This window comes from Dioscorea cayenensis, chromosome 20 (assembly GCF_009730915.1).
Source record: "Dioscorea cayenensis subsp. rotundata cultivar TDr96_F1 chromosome 20, TDr96_F1_v2_PseudoChromosome.rev07_lg8_w22 25.fasta, whole genome shotgun sequence".
Lineage (NCBI taxonomy): Eukaryota > Viridiplantae > Streptophyta > Magnoliopsida > Dioscoreales > Dioscoreaceae > Dioscorea > Dioscorea cayenensis.
This window is the reverse complement of record NC_052490.1, coordinates 32,560,994-32,579,957: the sequence shown is the minus strand read 5'-3', so window position 1 is coordinate 32,579,957 and position 18,964 is coordinate 32,560,994. Positions and strand designations below refer to the sequence as shown.

The window sequence follows — 18,964 nt, the reverse complement described above, 5'->3', positions numbered from 1 at the left end:
TTTGGGTTTTGTATGATGTTGGTTAAAATAAACGCACATGTTTCTGTCAGCTAAAATGAACGTATTTTTCATTTTAAAAATTAATAATAATAATAATAATAATAATAATAATAATAATGCTAAATTAGTTTCATTGGTTTGTCATTTAATGCGGTCTTTTAATGCACTCCAGTCTCCATAGTGTAACTGTGTTGACTGTCAAAGTGAATATCTTGGTAATCTTGTGCAAGTGTGTGTGATTCGGAGACTCTTGGATATATTAATAATAATTATGTGGTTACTGACAATGCAAGTAATTAGCGTTTATTTAAATGTAGAATTGAAAATCAGTGACAACAACCAATCCATTTCAATTCCAATACATATGTATTATCACGAATAAGAAGCAAATATCCTATCCTCCTATCTTAAACTTTTCAGTCAAATAAACTCAATCACTGGCTTTCAATTAAGAAATTGGGAAAAATATTGTTGAGTTTGACACAATATCTTTATCAAATAATGTGTCATCTCTTATGATAATGAAAGGCTAACTGAGTAAAAAAAACAATGTACAAGATTGCTGCAAAACTCACATTAAGCATCAGCTAGCTTCACATCAGCTAACCACAGGGAGAATGAATGCATAGAAATGTTTTACACAAGAACACAATAAGAGGAGATAGGATCCATAGATGAGACCATATAGCTGCAATTCCAATATCTACCAGGCCCTACCTTAATTATAATCCTCAACTTAGCTGATCAATCAATCTGCATTTCAAAAAGGATGAAATTTACTTGATAATGCTTTCACTGTCATCTAGCAATGAGTTACTATTTTTATGGCCAAGAGTAAAACATACACTGTTAAAAAGCAACCTAGCTAGTTGATACTCAGATTGTAATGTGGTTTACAGAGTCATAAACTGAAAATTTGACAAGGAGTAAAATGACTTCAGCAGCTTACAGTCATCTGTCAAAATACCACATAAAAACTAAATCGGCACAGTGTTTGAAGAAACTGAAGCCAAAGAGAAAAATAACTGACAATTTAAGGAAATAAACATCTGAGAAACTATCATGGTGATTTATGCCTTCGACAGCACAGCACTGCTTTTGTCAAGTTACTGAACAACAATGTTTCATGAAATACCTGGTTCAGCTTTTTGGGTCTCTTGAAATCAACTGTGAGCTGAGGCTGCTGGATTGCTGCTTGAAATTGTTCCTAAGCCAGTGTTATTTTCTAAAACTGGGGCATCTGCATTGGCATGCTGAACAAACTCTTCGGGAGTCATGTGAGTCCCATGGCAAGCACACACAATCTTTATTTGATCTTTGTTGTATTTGTAGGTGACGCCAGAAATAGTTTTACCATTCGGGCCTGATCCTGTGGTTGAGACCCATGGAAGATCCGGATAAGAACCAGAACCTCCAAATTTCACATTCGGTGCGATACCAGGTCTTATAGCAGAACCTTCCTGAGCAAAGCCTTCCCCAACATGTTGACTATTTGTCTCCTTAGGCTTAAAGATTATACTGTTTCCCTTTCCTTCAGATTCACCTTGATATGCGGAAGCCTCTCCAGCATGCTTTGCACCACTACCTTTCATGGCATCCAATGTGCTGTACGTTAAATTTGCTGCTGAACCGCTTGCCACTCTAGATGAAGTTGGACCTAGTACAAAAAACCAAAGGAAAATATAAAGCATAAACTCAAATAAGTTTAAGGAATTATATGATCATGCCTAATGTTGTTTAATGAAGCTGTGGTAATGCATACATCTGGAAACTTCATGATAACTCAAGCAATATAGAATCACAGGTATTGACAAGACCTTGGCTAGGACCATCCTCCACGAATCAATTATGATTGCTAGATATATTACAATATTAACATATGTATCTATATGATATTATGTTATCAGACTAGCCTCCTGATTAGATAGTTACTTTATATAGTTGTATCTTAACATAACCAGGTATCCTCTGTTGTAACCTGTATAAATCCAGGACCTTGCCCTGTGTAGGGTCAGCTTAATTCATACTCTTTATTCTTAAATACCTTCAAAAGCCAGTGTATTATTCTTAATATGGCAGAGAACCAGGTATCCCCGTAAGTTTTGGTAAGTTGAGTCATGTGGCTAAATTGCTGTTTTTTATTATCATTTCAAATCTTTTATGCCACTTTTAGAGGTTTAATAATAAAAACCTAGCTCAAGGACATATCCACGATCTACTGTATACACCAAAAATTCATTAATTTTAACGAGTTCCATGATCAAGCCAATCATCAGGCTAAGCATTTCTTTATGACAGAATATTTCCCTTTCCAAGACTAAAAATGACAATTGACTTGTGAGAAGCAAGATTCAACAGCATGTAATGCAGCATTCTCCTGAATGAATGAACTCTTAAATCCTTCCACTTTCATGTAAGTAAAACATATATATTTCCTAATAGAAGAACATGAACATGATTTGATGATGGACAATCGCATATCTATTTGCTAACAACAAAGTAAATGTTCAATGGGGATATTGAACTTAGAGAAGAGAAGATTTACCATGAGATATCTTCATATCATCTTCAGCATGCACAGAATTAGACGCACCATCAGTCCTTCCAGGGAAAGAGGACACAAGTTGAGGCTGAGAACCAAATGCCCAGGAAGAATTGGTTTTCAAGTGTTGGAAGTTGTACATGTGAATAACCAAAAAGCAAGCTGTGGGGTTGCTAGCGCTCATTGCCTGGACCATGGGGCGCCTCATTATTTGCAAGGGCATCAGTTGCATGACACAAGGTGAAGGGAATCCTGTTGTATTGGGTGCATTAACAGGAGCTGGTACCTTAACTGGTACTGGATAAGGCACTGTCGTGACATTTAGAGGTTGAAATTGCATTGGCATCCCATATGGTCCCTTTCCGAGTTCACTGGTGGATTCAGTGCCTGAGGTGCAGGATCCTTTCTGCATTTGGGACCCAGTCAAAGCAGGGTCCTTTAAAGCATGCTTATCAGTGTACTTTGGAATGTCAGAGCACTTGGCACTATCATCATGTGGTGGAACTGACCAGGAGTTTGAGCCTTCTGCTTCTGACTCTGCAATATCCTCATTTTCACCGGTGGAACCATCATCTGTAGTAAATGAAACACGAGAATTTTTCATGGTAACACCAATTGGACTTTTAGAAACTGAGTCAGCATATTCAACGGCCCTTTCATGCTTCTTTTGAAGGTTACCCTCTTCAAATGGAGATTTACGCTTGCTTGACCCTGATTTCTCTTCATCGTCATCAGTTGTCTTACTATTTGAAGCCCATAAATCTTGGCGCCTTCCAAACTGAGATAAATTCCCATGCACACCAGTAGCATTATCAGTTGCAGGAGCAGGGCATTTTCCAAGGTCGGTCCAGAAACTATCTTGTTTTTGCTTCCTGTCCTGATCTTTATTCTGAACATCTGCCTGGAAGAAATTCTTAAATGAGGCATCGGAAGCATTCATGTTCCCACCTTTACTACTACTTCCTTCCTCGGGTTTAGTATCAGATGGACGGTCTTTGCATTTAGATTTTCCCGATGATCCACCACAAGAAAGACCCAATCTTAGCTCGAGCCCACCTTCATCCTCCATTTGTTCAGTAGAACCGAATGAATACTTAACAGACAAGTCAGTTCTGTCTTTCTTTGATGATGACAAAGAAAAGTCTTCCTAATCCATAACCAGTAAAGATCAATAAATTCCTGCAGAGGACAAAAATACATTTACTGAGCTGTAAGGAAAGATCATATTTTACTAGAATACTTCCAAGAAATATCGCAAAACATCAATCAAGAACAGGAAACAGGAATAGCTGTCAACGTATGAGATACAAATCCAAAGGGAAACTTATCTACAATCTCAAATAGAAAGCATCATATCTAAATGCATCATAAAAGGGGTCATACTTATTGCACATCATTAGCGATATATGTATCGAACTCCAAATTATCCACCATACCTTACCAGAATAGACAACATCCAAGACAATGAGCTTGAGCAAAAAAGCACAAAATAGAAAAAGTTCAGTTTAAAATCCAATTCAGAGTAGACTGCCAAAAAAAGTATCATTAAGGATCAAATCATGCAGTGTTTCAAAGTTATAATTAGGAAAAAAAAAGTCAAAATAACTAAACTCAACTCAAGTATTTCTAAAAGAAAAACACAGAAGAATAATTCCATCCAAAAAGAAAAACAATTTCCGAAAACACTACATTCTAGCGGGCACTACAAACTGTATGTAAACAAACAAATAAATGGAATGCAAGGGATAGACAAGTATATGCATCACTTTATACCCCACAAATTATACACATTTCAATAAGTAGAACCTATAATCATTTATAAACAAATACCTATATAACTGCAGGCAAATATAAAAAATTAAAAAATTAAAAATCAAAAGACTTTATTCAAGTGCAGTGAAAATGAAGAAATCATACCAGTTTACGGACCATTTAGGCAAAACCTAGGAGGCGTGTGATCGCCTGCCCTAAATAATTGAGTGTACAGCATGGTTTGCTTGAAATCATAAATTCAAAGATCAGAGGAAAAGAAACATGCATGTAATAATTTTTAACCATATATATGCAAATTATTCAGTCTCAAGGAGAAGAAAGCAGGAAGAATCCTTAAAAAAAAAAGACTTGATTTTAACCTAAAATGGAGAAAAATCACAAAGACAGTCCCAAAAACCCAAGGATTCATGCATCTCATTAACTAATTCAATCACCAAATCCACAACTAACTCCAAAAACCAAACTTTTATTGATAAAAAAAAATAACAACAAAAAATAAAAGAAAATCACCCATCAACTGTTCCACTGATTTGTCTCTGAGCTCTATAAACGAAACTCCTCAAAAGTTCAGCAAAACAAAGCAAACTACACGAAAAAAAACCCAATTTTGAAGAGAAATAACAAATCAAACCTGAAAAAAAAAAATCCGAGAATGATCACTCTCTGATTCCGATTAGTCTCTCTCCGAAGGAGAAATCGAAGAAATTTACTCGATGTGCGAAGAAGAGATCCGAGAGCTCCCGAGCTGAAGGAAAAATCAGAAAGAGGCCCTCTTTTTTTTTTATTTTGTTGGTTTTTATTTAATTTTTTATCTTAAAAAATGATAATTTATTATTTTTAGAATTTTAATTGAGCACGTGCGTCCTTTGATTGGTTATTTAGGCGTCCATTGACGACCCTGCAAGTTTTCATTTTTTTTAATTAATTACGTTAATTCAAATTAGAAACTTTTTTTTCTACTTCAATTTAAATATTCAATAATTAAAAAAAATTATGGAAAGCCTGTAAATATATATATATATATATGAGTTTTTTCTACGTATAAAATCATGTTTAACTCAAAATAATATTTTTTATATTAATTTATAGATACTTAATCAAACTTCAAATTTAAATATTAAAAAATATTAATTTTTAAAGCTTTTAAAAAATTAGTTTCTTAGGAGTCAAATGGTCTAAACTAATTTATTTTAATACCTAAAGTAGATTTCTCATTCTTTACAGATTAATTTTTTATACTCAAATATATCTTGAAAAATTTATTTATCATATTATAGTTTTTAGACTATTTTTTAGAAAGATCTCTGAACTGCTTTTATTCTAAATTTTTTTTTATAAATAAAACCACATATTTTTATTTATCAATGATGTATAAAAATGGAACAAGCTCAATAAATACCTGAAAAATGAACTCCTTAAATAACTGCAAAAGACCATATACGGCTAAGTCAAGAGCTCATTGATAAATTTACATTTTTTTAAAACTTAAAAATCAAATATATTAACTAAGTAAAACATGAGTATATTATAATATAATATATTCTAATGTTGTTTCATTTGTTTGTCCGTTTGTTTTTAATTGTTACAAAAACATTATTAATGCGGTAGTCAATTCATGAATAAAAACAATTGGTGCATATGATAAATAAAGTTATCAGGAAAACAAAGGTGAGAATTTCTAGGAAGGTGCAGCTTGGCCACTTGCCTTGCATATTATATTTTTAATCCTTTAATTTGGAAAAAACACACACACACACACACACACACACACAATTTTAGTTGATAAAGTTTTCATAAATTTAGATTCATAGATATCATGTGAAAGTTTTGCAAAGACTTGGATAACTTTCACAAGTCAATGAAACAATAATTTTATTAAATACACAGGTAAGTTAAAGAATAGAAGATAAATATAACCAAGATGAGTCATCATTGCTTTCTTTTTCTTTTTTCTTTTTTATAATTAATTTAGCCAACATCAAAGTTGCTGTCATTCATGACTTTAATTAATTCATTGAAGCAAATTGATATAAAAATATCTCAACCAATTAATATATGTCAATGAAAGAACAAAGAGAAATATGTTTAACTATTTGCAACATTTCAGCTAACATGGCCACAAGATGGGTGTCCTTTCATCTTCTTAGCTCTTGTCAATTGCTTTATGACATCCAATCTTTCTGTTGAAAATGAAGAAGGGACCTGTTCAGAAATTTCAGATATTAAGCATAAATTTGATTTGAAAGTGATGAGGCAAATTAAATTTACCAAATTCGGCATGAGTTTCTTGATTACTGCTAAGATAATGACATAACCAATGGCAGTCACCTAATCCAACAAACCAAAGTTAAAGATTTATTAAGTTCTGAAGAATTAAATTTTTTTTATTAAGGAGGAACATTATCAGCATGTACTTACGGGAAGTAGCATTAGTACCACCAACGGAATGACGCAAATGACATCAATGAATGTTTGAAAAATCTTCTTCCTTTCCGTTGTAGTAAGCTTTCGTCCATAGAGTGGTTTTCGAAGAAAGGAGATGGTGACCGATATGTCTATAAAGAGCAATTGAATTCCCATGCACAGATCCTATATCATAATTTCAAGTTAGTGACGAATTTGCAATTGTCAATGACACCAGAGAGAATGAAAATTCATACTGTCATAGTAGATAAAACAAAATGGCTATATTTTGCAATTATGCTCCGAGGAGGATCTGTGTTGACAGCTTCAGGGTATGCATCGAAGATCTTATCAGAGCAGACAGGCTGTTTAATTTGAAGCAGTTAGTCAATGTTATATATATTATTTGCAAGAAAGAAAAAGAAAAATGCATGATGTACTACCTGGTCTATTTCTGTAAAATTTGGAGTTGTTGGTGGTTCAAATATTTCATTAGCAGTAAGATCTGCAAGCTTCTCATGGGGATCTCTACATGATAAATTTGCATTCTCTGTCAACGAACTGATAAAAATGACACTATTTCAGAAATGGGGATGTGCAAACTGTTGTTTGAAATGGGAAAGTTAACACAAACAATCATCAAAAAGAACAATGAGAACAAGAAGAGATTTTCGACCACTTCATTTGACTTACCATATTTTATCATAAGCAGCCCAGTAATCTTCAAGGCAAAGGCTTAGAAGGTTTTTGCTACAAAACATTTGAGCTAATCCAAGTAAGCACAAAATTAAAAGTTTCTCTTGCTTGTCGTACTTTTGTTTAGTTACCTTTCATTCAAAAAGATCGCAACATTCACACTCGGAGTTTTTTGAGTCTTCTTACAGTAGAGAGCAAAGTTTGAGAATATGTCTGAGCAAACACCAAAAACTGCAGATAGAATTATCTCTTTCTCAGCTTGTGTAGGATGTTGTTTCGACCGCTTTCTAGCTTGTTGCCTAGTGCGCGACACTTCAGAATATAAATCGAGCCACTTAATTTCCTCGGTTACAACCTATCAAAAAAATGATATTATAAATCAAGTTAAGCCCAAAAATGTGCTTAATATATTCAACAAATGAAAAAGTATACCTCCATGAATTGTTGATACATGCATAAGGAAGACAGATTCGGATATACAAACAGGATGCCGCATTCCAAGTAACTACAATAGCAATGTTCCAAAAATATATTTGATGAGTAGATATACAAAGATTTCAGATAAACACTCATTGAGCGAAGAAAGGTTACCAGATGAAGCTTTTCAAAGGTTCTTCAATATCATTTATGCCCATATGCAATAAGAACAGTCTTGTTTTCCTTCCCAGAAACGCAAATAGTCCTAGAATAGCCAAATCCCGTGCCAAAACCTGTAGATCTTATTAAATGAAAACTAGTAGCATCATTAACATTTGGATGAAATAATTCCCAGCCAACTAAATAAATAAGTGATCAACATCTTACTTAAAGGTCTGTGTAATTCTGTGCAATTTTTAAGGAAAAGTTGTTTGATTGTAGTTTGTAACTAAGAGCTACCAAAACATTGCCATTAGATATAAACCAAACTAATTATCTTGGTATGATAAACTCAAATACTAAAACTAAAAGGATGAGAAACCTATGCCTATATTTACTAAATTAACAAATGTAGAACTATTAGTTACTCTAACCGCTCTCTTAATAAAACAAAGAAACCAATTAACCGAGCTCCGATACTTTATTAGTTGCAAACTAAATATATAATCTAGGCTAATTCAACAAGAAAGCTTAAGATGAGAAATCCAGGCTTATATATTCAAATTTATACTAATCTAATTAGCTGATGTAAAATATTAACATGTATCAAGATGGTATATTAAAGTAATTAACAGTTGCATATCCGTTAATTTGACAAATATGCATCTAAATACTTAAGCTTAAGTCTCTCAACCTATTAGTTTAAGTTTATAGGTTGCATTGGTCTAGAAAAATATAAATGATTTGCATTTAACATGGTATCAGACCTAGGTTAATCAGTTTGTTTGCACCACCATGGTTATTAAAATAGACTAGCATGTATCAAGAGGGTATATTAAAGTAACAAATAATTCAAAATCAGTTGATTTGGTAAATATGAACTTGAATATATAAACCTAGGTCTCTTATCCTATTAGCTTTATTTTTTTTTTTCCAATTGGGTCCAAATGATATATTTGGTTTGCATCTAGTAATACCTTCATAAATATTCAGTAAATTGAGACCCAAGGCAAGTTTTATTGTAATAGTTTACCTGATTATCAAAGGAACCTTCAAGCTGGTGAAGAAAAGTCTCTTTAACAAATGCAGCAAAAAGCTTTTTCTGTAACAACGTCATCCAAAAAAGTATCTCATCTTCTGTATTGTGATGCAATACCTTGGGACCAAAAATGTTCAAGAATTCATGTTCATGACCAGCCATGGTTGCAAACTGATATGAAATGCCTAATGATCCGAGACCACGTGCTGATTCAAAAAGTTCCTGTATTGTTTCAGCAAGAGATGTGTAAAATGCAGGGCAAGAAATTCTTTGGGCACCCAACTTTGTAACAACAATACAACTGCTGATAGTCAAAGAGATCATCTTAAGCTCATTGGATGTCTTCCTACCAAAGAGAAAAAAAAACAACGAAGTCTCAATAACTTCAATAGTCAGTGGAAATTTCATAAACATAAGCAAAAAAAACTACAATGACAAGAAAAAAACATTAAAATTAGTAAGAAAAATTGAAAAATATAGACCATTTTGCATATTCTGAGGCCCATCTTTCCAATGAAGGAGCAAAGTATCGATTCAACACAAGAACTTGTTCTATTCTAAACCGTTTCATTAGTTCGAGGTCCTTGTTTCCCAACACCCCTTCGATGCATTCCATGATCAAGCTTAAATTTGATGTAAGACTGAAGCAAAAGAAAAGATAAATTAATAATCCTATGAACTGCACCTCGGAAAAAAATATTTTTCAACAAGTTAGTCAAAACTAACCTGATGCATAAAAGATATTGATCATCAAACATGCTAACCATATCCATTACAGCTTTAAGAAAACCATAGACTGCTGCCTAAACATCCAGAAAAACAAATTTTCAAAATTTACATTTGTTCCAGAGATTTAAGGGATGCAGTAAGATCAAGATGAAAAGATAGGCCAAACTTCAGACAATATGGCAGTAAATATCTACATATGATCTTCAAAGAACATGAATGTCTATTAAAATATCAATACAAGGGCCTCATGACATAGCCACAAGGATTTCAGAACTCTAAACTATTTGGCAACCAACACTCTTATCTAGTCAAGAACAAATTCATGATCACAACGACAGAGTCATCAATACTCTAACTTAGAATCTGAATATTAACATTCTTGAATTCAGGCTTATTTCGCAAGTCAAAGTAATGGTATATATCATTTGATAATAAAGAGAGACAGATCTATTTAAAACCAAATTTAAAAGTAAAATGAGAATAACATAAAATTCAAGTAAATTTATGACTTTGATCATATTTCCTTCAACAACCAGTTCATAGGAAGATATCTAGACCATGATAGTGTTGATTTACTTATATACCAGATATGCAGTTTGCCGGAGATGTAAGTCGACATCCACACCTATCCATGCCTTGACAAGTTTCAGAAAGTTTTTTGAGGATTCATGAGATTTAAAATCAGCAAAAACATTTGCAGCCAATTCATGCAATAGCTTGAGAGAATAATCCACATAGGAAATGAGCTTCCCATCATGATCATAAATATCTAAAGGCAGCTTCATCTTCTCATTGAAGTCGTAATTCTGAGAACCAGTACACACAATAACAGAACATCGTCTAGATAAATGTGTGCCCTGAATTGATGTGAAATCGGTAAAAAACCAAGGCAATGCATGAACTCTATTTGAAGAACCATTTCTGCAAGTACTTTGGAATCCTGATTTTAATGAAAGAAATGCAGGATGGATCTTGAAATCCCCTGATTTCCAACTTAAAAAAAAGTTTCTGCAACACAACATGAGCTAAAATTTCACCAACATCTCATCATAATAAGCAAAATCAAAATAATCATTTAGAAACTCTGATTGTATAACATTCATAATACATATAGCAACAACACCAAGGACTGCAGTAGAGTATCGATACCAGTTGTCACTTAATTTTGCTATTACTAACAGTGTATAACTCAGGCATACAAAAAAAGGGATATGATTAATGGAAAAATAAAAATAAAAATCTCCATCATTTTATTCCAATCAACTAAGCTCAAGCAAACAACACCACTTTTGCTATTTCCTTCATTTTGCACTGATCCAAACAAACAATACCACAATAATCTAACAATTACTCAAATGAACACAAATATAAAGAAAAGAAATACCAAACAAACATAAAAAGAGGGCTTTTTTTGATCTGTGAGTGGTTTCATAACAACTATGCCATATTAGATATCTAGAGAGCCCATTAGTGAAATCTTTGGTTAAAAAGATGCAATTTGTTTAAGAAATGAGAAGAAGTGGAGCAAAGATTGTTACCTGGAAGGAGAGATGGACGCCGTCGCCATGGCACGTCAAGCACAGCAAGGTCTGAGAAACAAGCGTTTCTTCAATGCTAAAGTATGCGCGTTTCTTCAATGCAAAGTGCTAAACGCCAAAGCGGCCAAAACCAGGTGGAGGCTGTTGAGACTTCGGGCTTCCCGCCACCTTTCGCTTCCATCATAAATATTTTTTTTTTCTTAATAAACAAATGCAATTTGATTAAATTTTTTATAAAAAAAAAAGAAAATCAAATTGGTATTATATTATTATTATCATGCTATTATTGAGGATTGAATATTAATGCTCAACTTTATATTACTTGAAAAAAAAATATGGTTTTTATTATATTTAAAGTAGAGTTTTTTCAGGCTATTTTTTTTTAATAAATAAATGTATAATTAACATAATTTCACCCGTATTTAATTACTTACAGAATTGATATAAAGTAATTGATGTGATATAAAAAACACTTGTATTTGTAATTATTTTTATTATGTCCAAACAAGCAAATAGTCATGGGTGAGGTGTCAATGTCTGTGGCATCCTCAAATTATATATATATATATATTAAAACATATATGTATATACATATACCAGCATACATTTTTTTTTTTAATATTTTAAAATTTATAGACATTGGATACTATAGATATTTATAGATAGCCATTGGTGAGGTGTCAATGTTGCAGACTTGCAGTTATTAAATTATAATATAATAGTTGTTTTTTATATTGGTGGTACATAGAGTTACTGTTGTTTACTATGATTGGGCACTACTAGTTAGTGTTAAGTATTATTTGATATTACACAGATTGTGTGAGACATCTTTAAATTTGAATTTAAGGACATCTTAAGATGATGTGGCCAATCTATTTAATATATATATATATATATAAATTTATTTATAACACCAAATCAATTAATTATATTATATTAATATATCAACCAACGAAGATAAGGATAGGCATGGACCCAACTTCGTCTTGAATCTGCAGGGTCCATTTTCCCTCAGGAGGGTACAGTATAAAAAGTATTAACCTCATAAATAAGTGAAATATAAAACAAATGCTTATGTTATTTTATATACTATATAAAATATTTTGTGTTGATCTCCTTTTAATTGAGTTAAGATTGGATGATAAATAATATAATTATTATGATATCTTTTATATTATTTATGCAACTGCTTCATAGTTGTAACTAAATAATACCGATGGCAAGTGACTTGATAGTGATAATAATTGAATGACATTGATGACCAATCATAGGTGATCGATGATGGTTGGTGACCTTCTAACAATTATGGATTGTGGTTAAAAAAAAATGTATAGTGGTCAAGACATTAGTGTAATTTTTAATTTTAATTAATAATAATAATATTTTTAGTTTTCTTATTTCTCACTTAAATTTTTTAAGTTGTTATGATGCTTTAAAAAAAAACCATTAACTTATGTTGCCCCTCACCACTTCTTTGTTTTGTATTCACACTCTATTTATAAATCAAACAAAGTGAAAAAAAAATTGTGTATATTTAGCTTATTCATAAAATATAAATATATGTTTTATATGTATGAATAATTAAACATAATTATTGAGAAATTTTTTTTACTTGCATTATATTATTATTATTATTATTATTATTATTATTATTATTATTATTATTATTAATTCAAGTAGGATACTCTTTCTAAATTTTTAATCCGAGTTGAACCGGAATTGATGGGTTTAGCAAACAGTGATTAGCTCCCGTACTGAACATCCCATATTTTTGAATGAATCTCTGGAATGAATCATCCCATATTTTTGTTTTAAATTTTTCATGGTGCATTGCTGGTGATTTTACTGTGATTAGCTCCCATACTGAACACAAAAGTTGCTTTTTTAATTATTATACTAGTAAGTCTGATTGTTTTAATGATTTTATCTCAAAAAATTCTCTTCTTGATGTTAATTTTAATGGTTCTAAATTTACTTGGCACAATGGGAGACCTAGCTCTGCTTGTAGTTGGGGCTAGGTTGGACATGTGTCTTGTGAATTTTAATTGGTCTCACTGTTTTAGTTCTTATTTTATTTCTCATTTGCCGAGAATTTGTTCCAACCATTCTCTTTTACTTATTTTTGTGCTTTCCTGGACTCCTACTAAGACTAGGATTTTTAGATTTGAAAATTATTGGCTTGAATATGCTCAATGTCACAGTTGTCACTATATTGTCAAATCTTCCTAGGATTTTAAGCCACATTCTTCTCCTATGAATGTTCTCAATCATCTCCTTTGTAGAGTTAAGTGCAATCTTTTGGATTGGAGGATAAATGGCTTGAATTCTTTGGACAAAGATATTAGAATTGTAGAGGCCCTCATTGAAGATGGACATTGATTCCCAAATTCTAGATATTGCTGCTGTCATTTCTGAGGATTCTACTGTTTATATCACCCATAGAAGCCTTCACAATAAATATAGTGCCTTTCTTAGACAAAGTAACCTTAGATGGGCTCAACGATCCAGACTTATGTGGATGCTTAACGGGGATTTAAATACACCCTTCTTTCATACTAGTGGCAAGATGAATAAACACAAAAACTCAATTTTTCAGATTCTTGATTAGTAGGGAAATATTCAAACTAGTAAGGATGGGATTGAACAAATCACTCTAAATCACTTTAGTAATCTCTGGTTTGAAAATTCTAGCTTTTCTTTTTCAGATCTTATGAGAGCCCTTCCTTTAGATCTTCCTTCTTTATCTCCCCAAGATACTGATCAACTCATCAGAAAGGTCTCTAAAAGATAAAATTTTCAAAACTTTAAATTCCTTAACCTGAAGGATTTAATGTTGAATTCTATAAGTTTTTTTTTTTTTTGGCTTGATATTCCTGGTGAGCTTTTTAATGTTGTTAATTATTTTTGAGAATGCTTGCATGCCTAATTCTTTGGGGGTTCACTTTGCTCTTATCCCTAATTAAAAAGGATAATCCTCAAAATATTTCTAATTTTCATCCTATTACTTTGTGTAATGATTGTTACAAGATTATCGCTAAGATCTTGGCCAACAGATTATAGACTGTCTTACCCAACCTTGTTGGGATAGAAGAATTAATCTTGATTTGTTCATGGCTGGTCTTCATCTGATAATATTGAAACCCTTCACGAAACTGTGCACACCTTAGATAAGGATTGTAGCTTTCCCCCTAGGATGATTGTCAAAATAGACATAGAGAATTAGGCATATGATACTATAAACTGGAAGGTTATTCCTTCAACTTTGGCCAAGATGAATTTTTCCTCTATTTGGTTAGCTTGGATCAAGCCTTGTATCTCTACTCATTCTTGTTCCATTTTGCTTAATAATATCCAGAAAGGGTTCTGGCCTGAGAATGTGAATAGCTCAAAGGCCAAATACATTGCTTCCATCATTGTTCCTACTATGTGGATCATCTGGTGAGCAAGATGTTGCTTTATTTTCAAAGGTCAACAACTGGATCCTTATTGGATTACCCGGTCCTCGGTTGATCAAGTTCAGGATATTTCTAAGAGTGCAAATCAACAAAGGGAGTATTTCTTTATGAACATCCTTAAGAACTATCCATATAGCTATTTTATTTTTTCTGATGCTTCTTGGCTCCCAGATACTTTTTCCGGAGGCTGTGGATTTTACATCATTGACTTTTATAACCGATGCTTTTAGGTTGTTCCAATAGTACAGAATCTAGTGCATTGGATGTTGAATTGACTACTGCCGAACTTGGACTCAGAATTGCTGATGAGAGGAAGATCAAAGTTGTTGTCCTCTTTACTGATTGTTATAAGATTAAGCAATTTCTTAATCAAATCTTCACTTCGGACAGTCAGAGATTGATTCAAAAGTACACAACCTTAGAAGATCATGCCATGATATTTTGCTTTTTAACCAAGCCATGGATCTCCCAAGATGGTTAATGAAATGTATTAGAAGCTATGGTTACCATTTTTTAATATCTCTTTGCTTGTTTTGTTTTAGCTGTTTAACTTTGTTATTAGCTCGTGAGTTCTTATGTACTGGGTTTTTGCCCTTATTTGTGTTTCTTTTATTTGTTTTTTTAATAAATAGCTCTCAATAGCTCTTTTTCTTCAAAAAAACTATGTGTGGAAAGTTGGGTTCAATGGTGTGCCCGGATCCAGCAAGATGTGTTTCTTAGGATGGATTGCGCTCTACTGGAGTTGATTATAGGATCATTGCCAATGGATGCAATGGATTATTGATAAACCAAACTTTTTATTTTGGAAATAAACTTTGAGAATTTAAGTTTGGCCAAATGACTAATGAACTCTGTGATCTTTTCTTTTATTTGATTCGTAAGTCACATCTTTTCTTAATTTCTCATAACATTTTTATTTTTTTACCAATGTTTTGATTAATCCATTTTTATTATCAGTTGAGTCATATTCATTTTTGTTTTTACATAAGTATCATGTAATTTTATACTTTTTGAAAAGGTGGATAAACCACATGCATTAGAAAGGAAAAGATAAACAGATACACCACCAGGCAACCCAAGCTGCATGCATAAAAACCACAAAAAGCAGATCAAACTTAGGGGTGGAAACAAAAAGGTAGCCAAAAACAAATAGCCAAACACACCCCTGGCCAAACAGCTGACCAGGATCAACAAATAAACTCACTCGCCCCGGATCTCGAGTCGGGTCCACGCCACTAGGAGACACTCCATCCGTGGGGTCAACATGATGCTGCAGAGAGACACCGCAGGTGCGAGCGCAAGGTAGAAGCATGCTCACCAAAGCTCGCTTCTGTCGAGAAGGAGAGGCTGCAGAAAACCATAGAATCGAGCATGAACAATCTTGAAATCACGTGAGAGGGGACAAACAACCCGACGATTAAAAATGCGGTCATTCCTAACAAGCGAGACATGCCAAATAATCGCTTTCACAATGACACGCCTAAGGGTTGCGAGTTAGTGCGAGATTAAACCACCAAGATCCCCACACTTCATCTAAGGAAAGAGGAAGCGCCATAAAACCAAAAAGGTTTAGGAAGAAACCCCAAATTGGTTGAACAAACTGACAATTACGGAAAAGATGGTCCACGATTCCACGATCGCATGGCACGGGACACAAGTAGTGGTAGGAAGTATGTTGCAGTACGCGAGCTAAATTTTTCCAAAGTAAGGAGTTTTTATTCTTCCAAGCAAGCCAATTGAAGATATTAACCTTACGTGGACACAGGGGAATTCAGACAACCACGGCCATTGGGCATTTTAATCCCTCCATCAACAAGAAGGTGTAGAAGGATTTTAGCGAGAAGCGGCCCGGTTGGGAGTTAGAGCCCACCATTTTAGATCATCCTCAGACAGATCCTCGCGGAGGGTGAATGTCTCCAGAAAACTCACCACCTCGGCATCCTCCGAAAAAGGTGCAATATCTAGAATGTGAAAAAGATCCTTAACGGTGCCGTTAGGGTTCTGACACTCGAAAAAAACAAATCGGAGCCAAATATTCATAGGCGCCCGACCGTTAAGCCATTTATCTTTCCAGAATAACGTGCGGGAACCACCAGAAACGATTTGCACAGTGCAACCTCTTAGAGCCCGGCAAGCAGTCGAAAAGACCGCTCCAAAAAGAAAGAGGTCCCTACCGTGACGGTGAATATGCGAGTTCGATCTGAAATTCCATAGTTATATCGCACAATTGCCACCCGAACCAACTCGCATCCGAGTACAATTTCCACCACCATTTGCCAAGAAGGGCCAGGTTGAAAACCTTCAAGTCGAGAATGCCCCACCCACCTAACTCCTTTGGTGCGCAAATACTCTTCCGGTGACGGGGACGACATTTGGGTTTATCTAGATCAGGCCCCGACCACAGAAAGTCCCTCCTAAGTACATCCACCTCCACGATCACTCGGCTCGGGCCGAAAGATAGACATCCAAGACGTTGGAATTGCGGAGAACCCGAATTTAACAAAGTAAGTCTACCACCGATAGGCAGTGGCGAGCTTTCCAAGATGATAACCTCCCGGACCTTGGCAATGAGGATTTCCAGTCCCTCTTCCTTGGTCTTCTTCCAGAAATAGGTATACCAAGATATGTAACGGAGACGGCCAAGCCCGCTACAACTAAGAGTCGAGGGCCTCGACGACTCGGAAGTTGGTCGAGCGAGAAGAGAATAGACAAGTTTTCGAGAAGTTGGTTTCCAACCCTGACATCCCTTCGAACATATATAGCAACTATGAAGAGAATAGACAAGTTTTTGAAATAATGTGGCCAATGGCCTATTAGCATCAAATTTTCTATGTGAAGGTATTCATGTCCTTATTTGTTGATATAGTAACTAGATCCACATATATGCATCTCTATGATGTAGCTTATTTACATTTCTTCAAAGAGAAAAAACCTATGATGGCCCATGCTAATAATTTAGAAAGGGATCTCTTAAATAAATTCTCGACCAGCACGTTACTTGTCCTTTGTGTTTTTCTCAAAAGGTAATGATTAACAGTAATTTGGTTAATGTTGATTAATTGAAGCTGTTATTCTATTTATCTTTTTTTAAAAATGTAATTCACGTTCTCATGTTTTATAAACCTATCACACCTATATGAGAAATGAACATGTGCAAGCAATTAAATTTCTAAAATTAGACAAAATTGATCCAGAGTTGTCAATTTGCCCCGAACCCAACTGAAAACCTAATTCCTCACTCCGATTTGGCCAGAGCAGGGCCTGAAGCTAAAATTCGAAAAATAGGGTTGGGGCCCCTCCCCGTTCTTGAATATATAATTTAAATATTATGTATATATAAAACTAAAAAATTATTTATATTAAATGAATATATATATATATATTTTGTGTACTCGGGTTCGAGGTTGGGAATGGGTTTGAAAAATCGGGGTTCAGGTTGGGGAATACCTCCCCCTACGAATCTTCGCCTTATTGAGATCTCTAAATTGATTTCATTGCAAAAGACATTGGCATAAAAATTTTAGAGTCCTGAGTTTAAGTCCTACTGTATGCAATGATGGTAATTGATCGATCCTTGATTGTAGATGTAGATCTACAGCTTAAAAAATATATAATTAATTTTAATTAAAATCAAAAGGAATGGGAAAAGGCAATAATTGAACATGTGATTTTTTTGCCCTATCTCGCAGTTACAGGTTCAATGCTCATCAAAAACATGTGTACTTTTACTTTTAAGAAAGTCACGGGTCATGAAAATAACAACTTGTAACCATGTCCGCTTTTTGGGACCATTTGTGCACCTTCCACCATCTGGTCCATTCCCCAAACACACTGTCATATATGATATATCCACAGATTCTTTGCAAAAAAATATTTATTTAGCAATAAAAATATGTTTCTTTGAAACGTATAGGTTTTTATTCAAGGCAAGCACGGATGGACCCATACTAAAAGAATTTCTCTTTATTAATAGTCAACATAACTCAATTTAATACACATTAAATATGCAAGTGTTCAATGATTTTAAATGCATACATACCATGTCCTAGTCTACCTTTCTTTTTTCCTTAAACTTCAAAGAATCCCCGGCCCACTGTTTGTACTAGACCAACCACCATGACTGATCACCATTCACCAACCAAACTCTATCCAGCGTGCCTTGATTAATTGATAAATAAACATACATAATTGAATATAAAACAATCAAATTCCT

General features: G+C 33.8%; 2 protein-coding genes across 4 annotated transcripts; both read right to left on the bottom strand.

The window, feature by feature from the left end:
• Positions 1 to 847: 847 nt before the first annotated feature.
• LOC120251470 (protein NINJA homolog 1-like) lies at positions 848 to 5,097 on the bottom strand. Its single transcript, XM_039259984.1, has 3 exons — positions 4,947 to 5,097; positions 2,546 to 3,721; positions 848 to 1,657 (listed from the first exon to the last, which is right to left on the bottom strand). Exons 2-3 carry the CDS (start codon positions 3,609 to 3,611, stop codon positions 1,164 to 1,166), a joined length of 1,560 nt encoding a protein of 519 aa, XP_039115918.1. The 5' UTR covers positions 3,612 to 3,721; positions 4,947 to 5,097; the 3' UTR covers positions 848 to 1,163.
• A 1,242-nt stretch (positions 5,098 to 6,339) lies between these two features.
• Positions 6,340 to 11,386, bottom strand: LOC120251229. 3 transcript variants are annotated; one of them, XM_039259768.1, is made up of 14 exons: positions 11,297 to 11,386; positions 10,343 to 10,766; positions 9,756 to 9,832; positions 9,512 to 9,670; positions 9,024 to 9,375; positions 8,006 to 8,124; positions 7,847 to 7,919; positions 7,546 to 7,769; positions 7,412 to 7,468; positions 7,162 to 7,279; positions 6,976 to 7,083; positions 6,734 to 6,904; positions 6,584 to 6,643; positions 6,340 to 6,517 (listed from the first exon to the last, which is right to left on the bottom strand). In XM_039259768.1, the coding sequence occupies exons 1-14, from the start codon at positions 11,323 to 11,325 to the stop codon at positions 6,419 to 6,421; spliced, it is 2,070 nt and encodes a 689-aa protein (XP_039115702.1). In that variant the 5' UTR covers positions 11,326 to 11,386; the 3' UTR covers positions 6,340 to 6,418. The 3 variants fall into 3 exon arrangements, with proteins under 3 accessions (XP_039115702.1, XP_039115704.1, XP_039115703.1); XM_039259769.1 differs by having other exon boundaries at positions 6,402 to 6,495; XM_039259770.1 differs by lacking the exon at positions 7,412 to 7,468 and having other exon boundaries at positions 7,162 to 7,246.
• Positions 11,387 to 18,964: the final 7,578 nt, after the last annotated feature.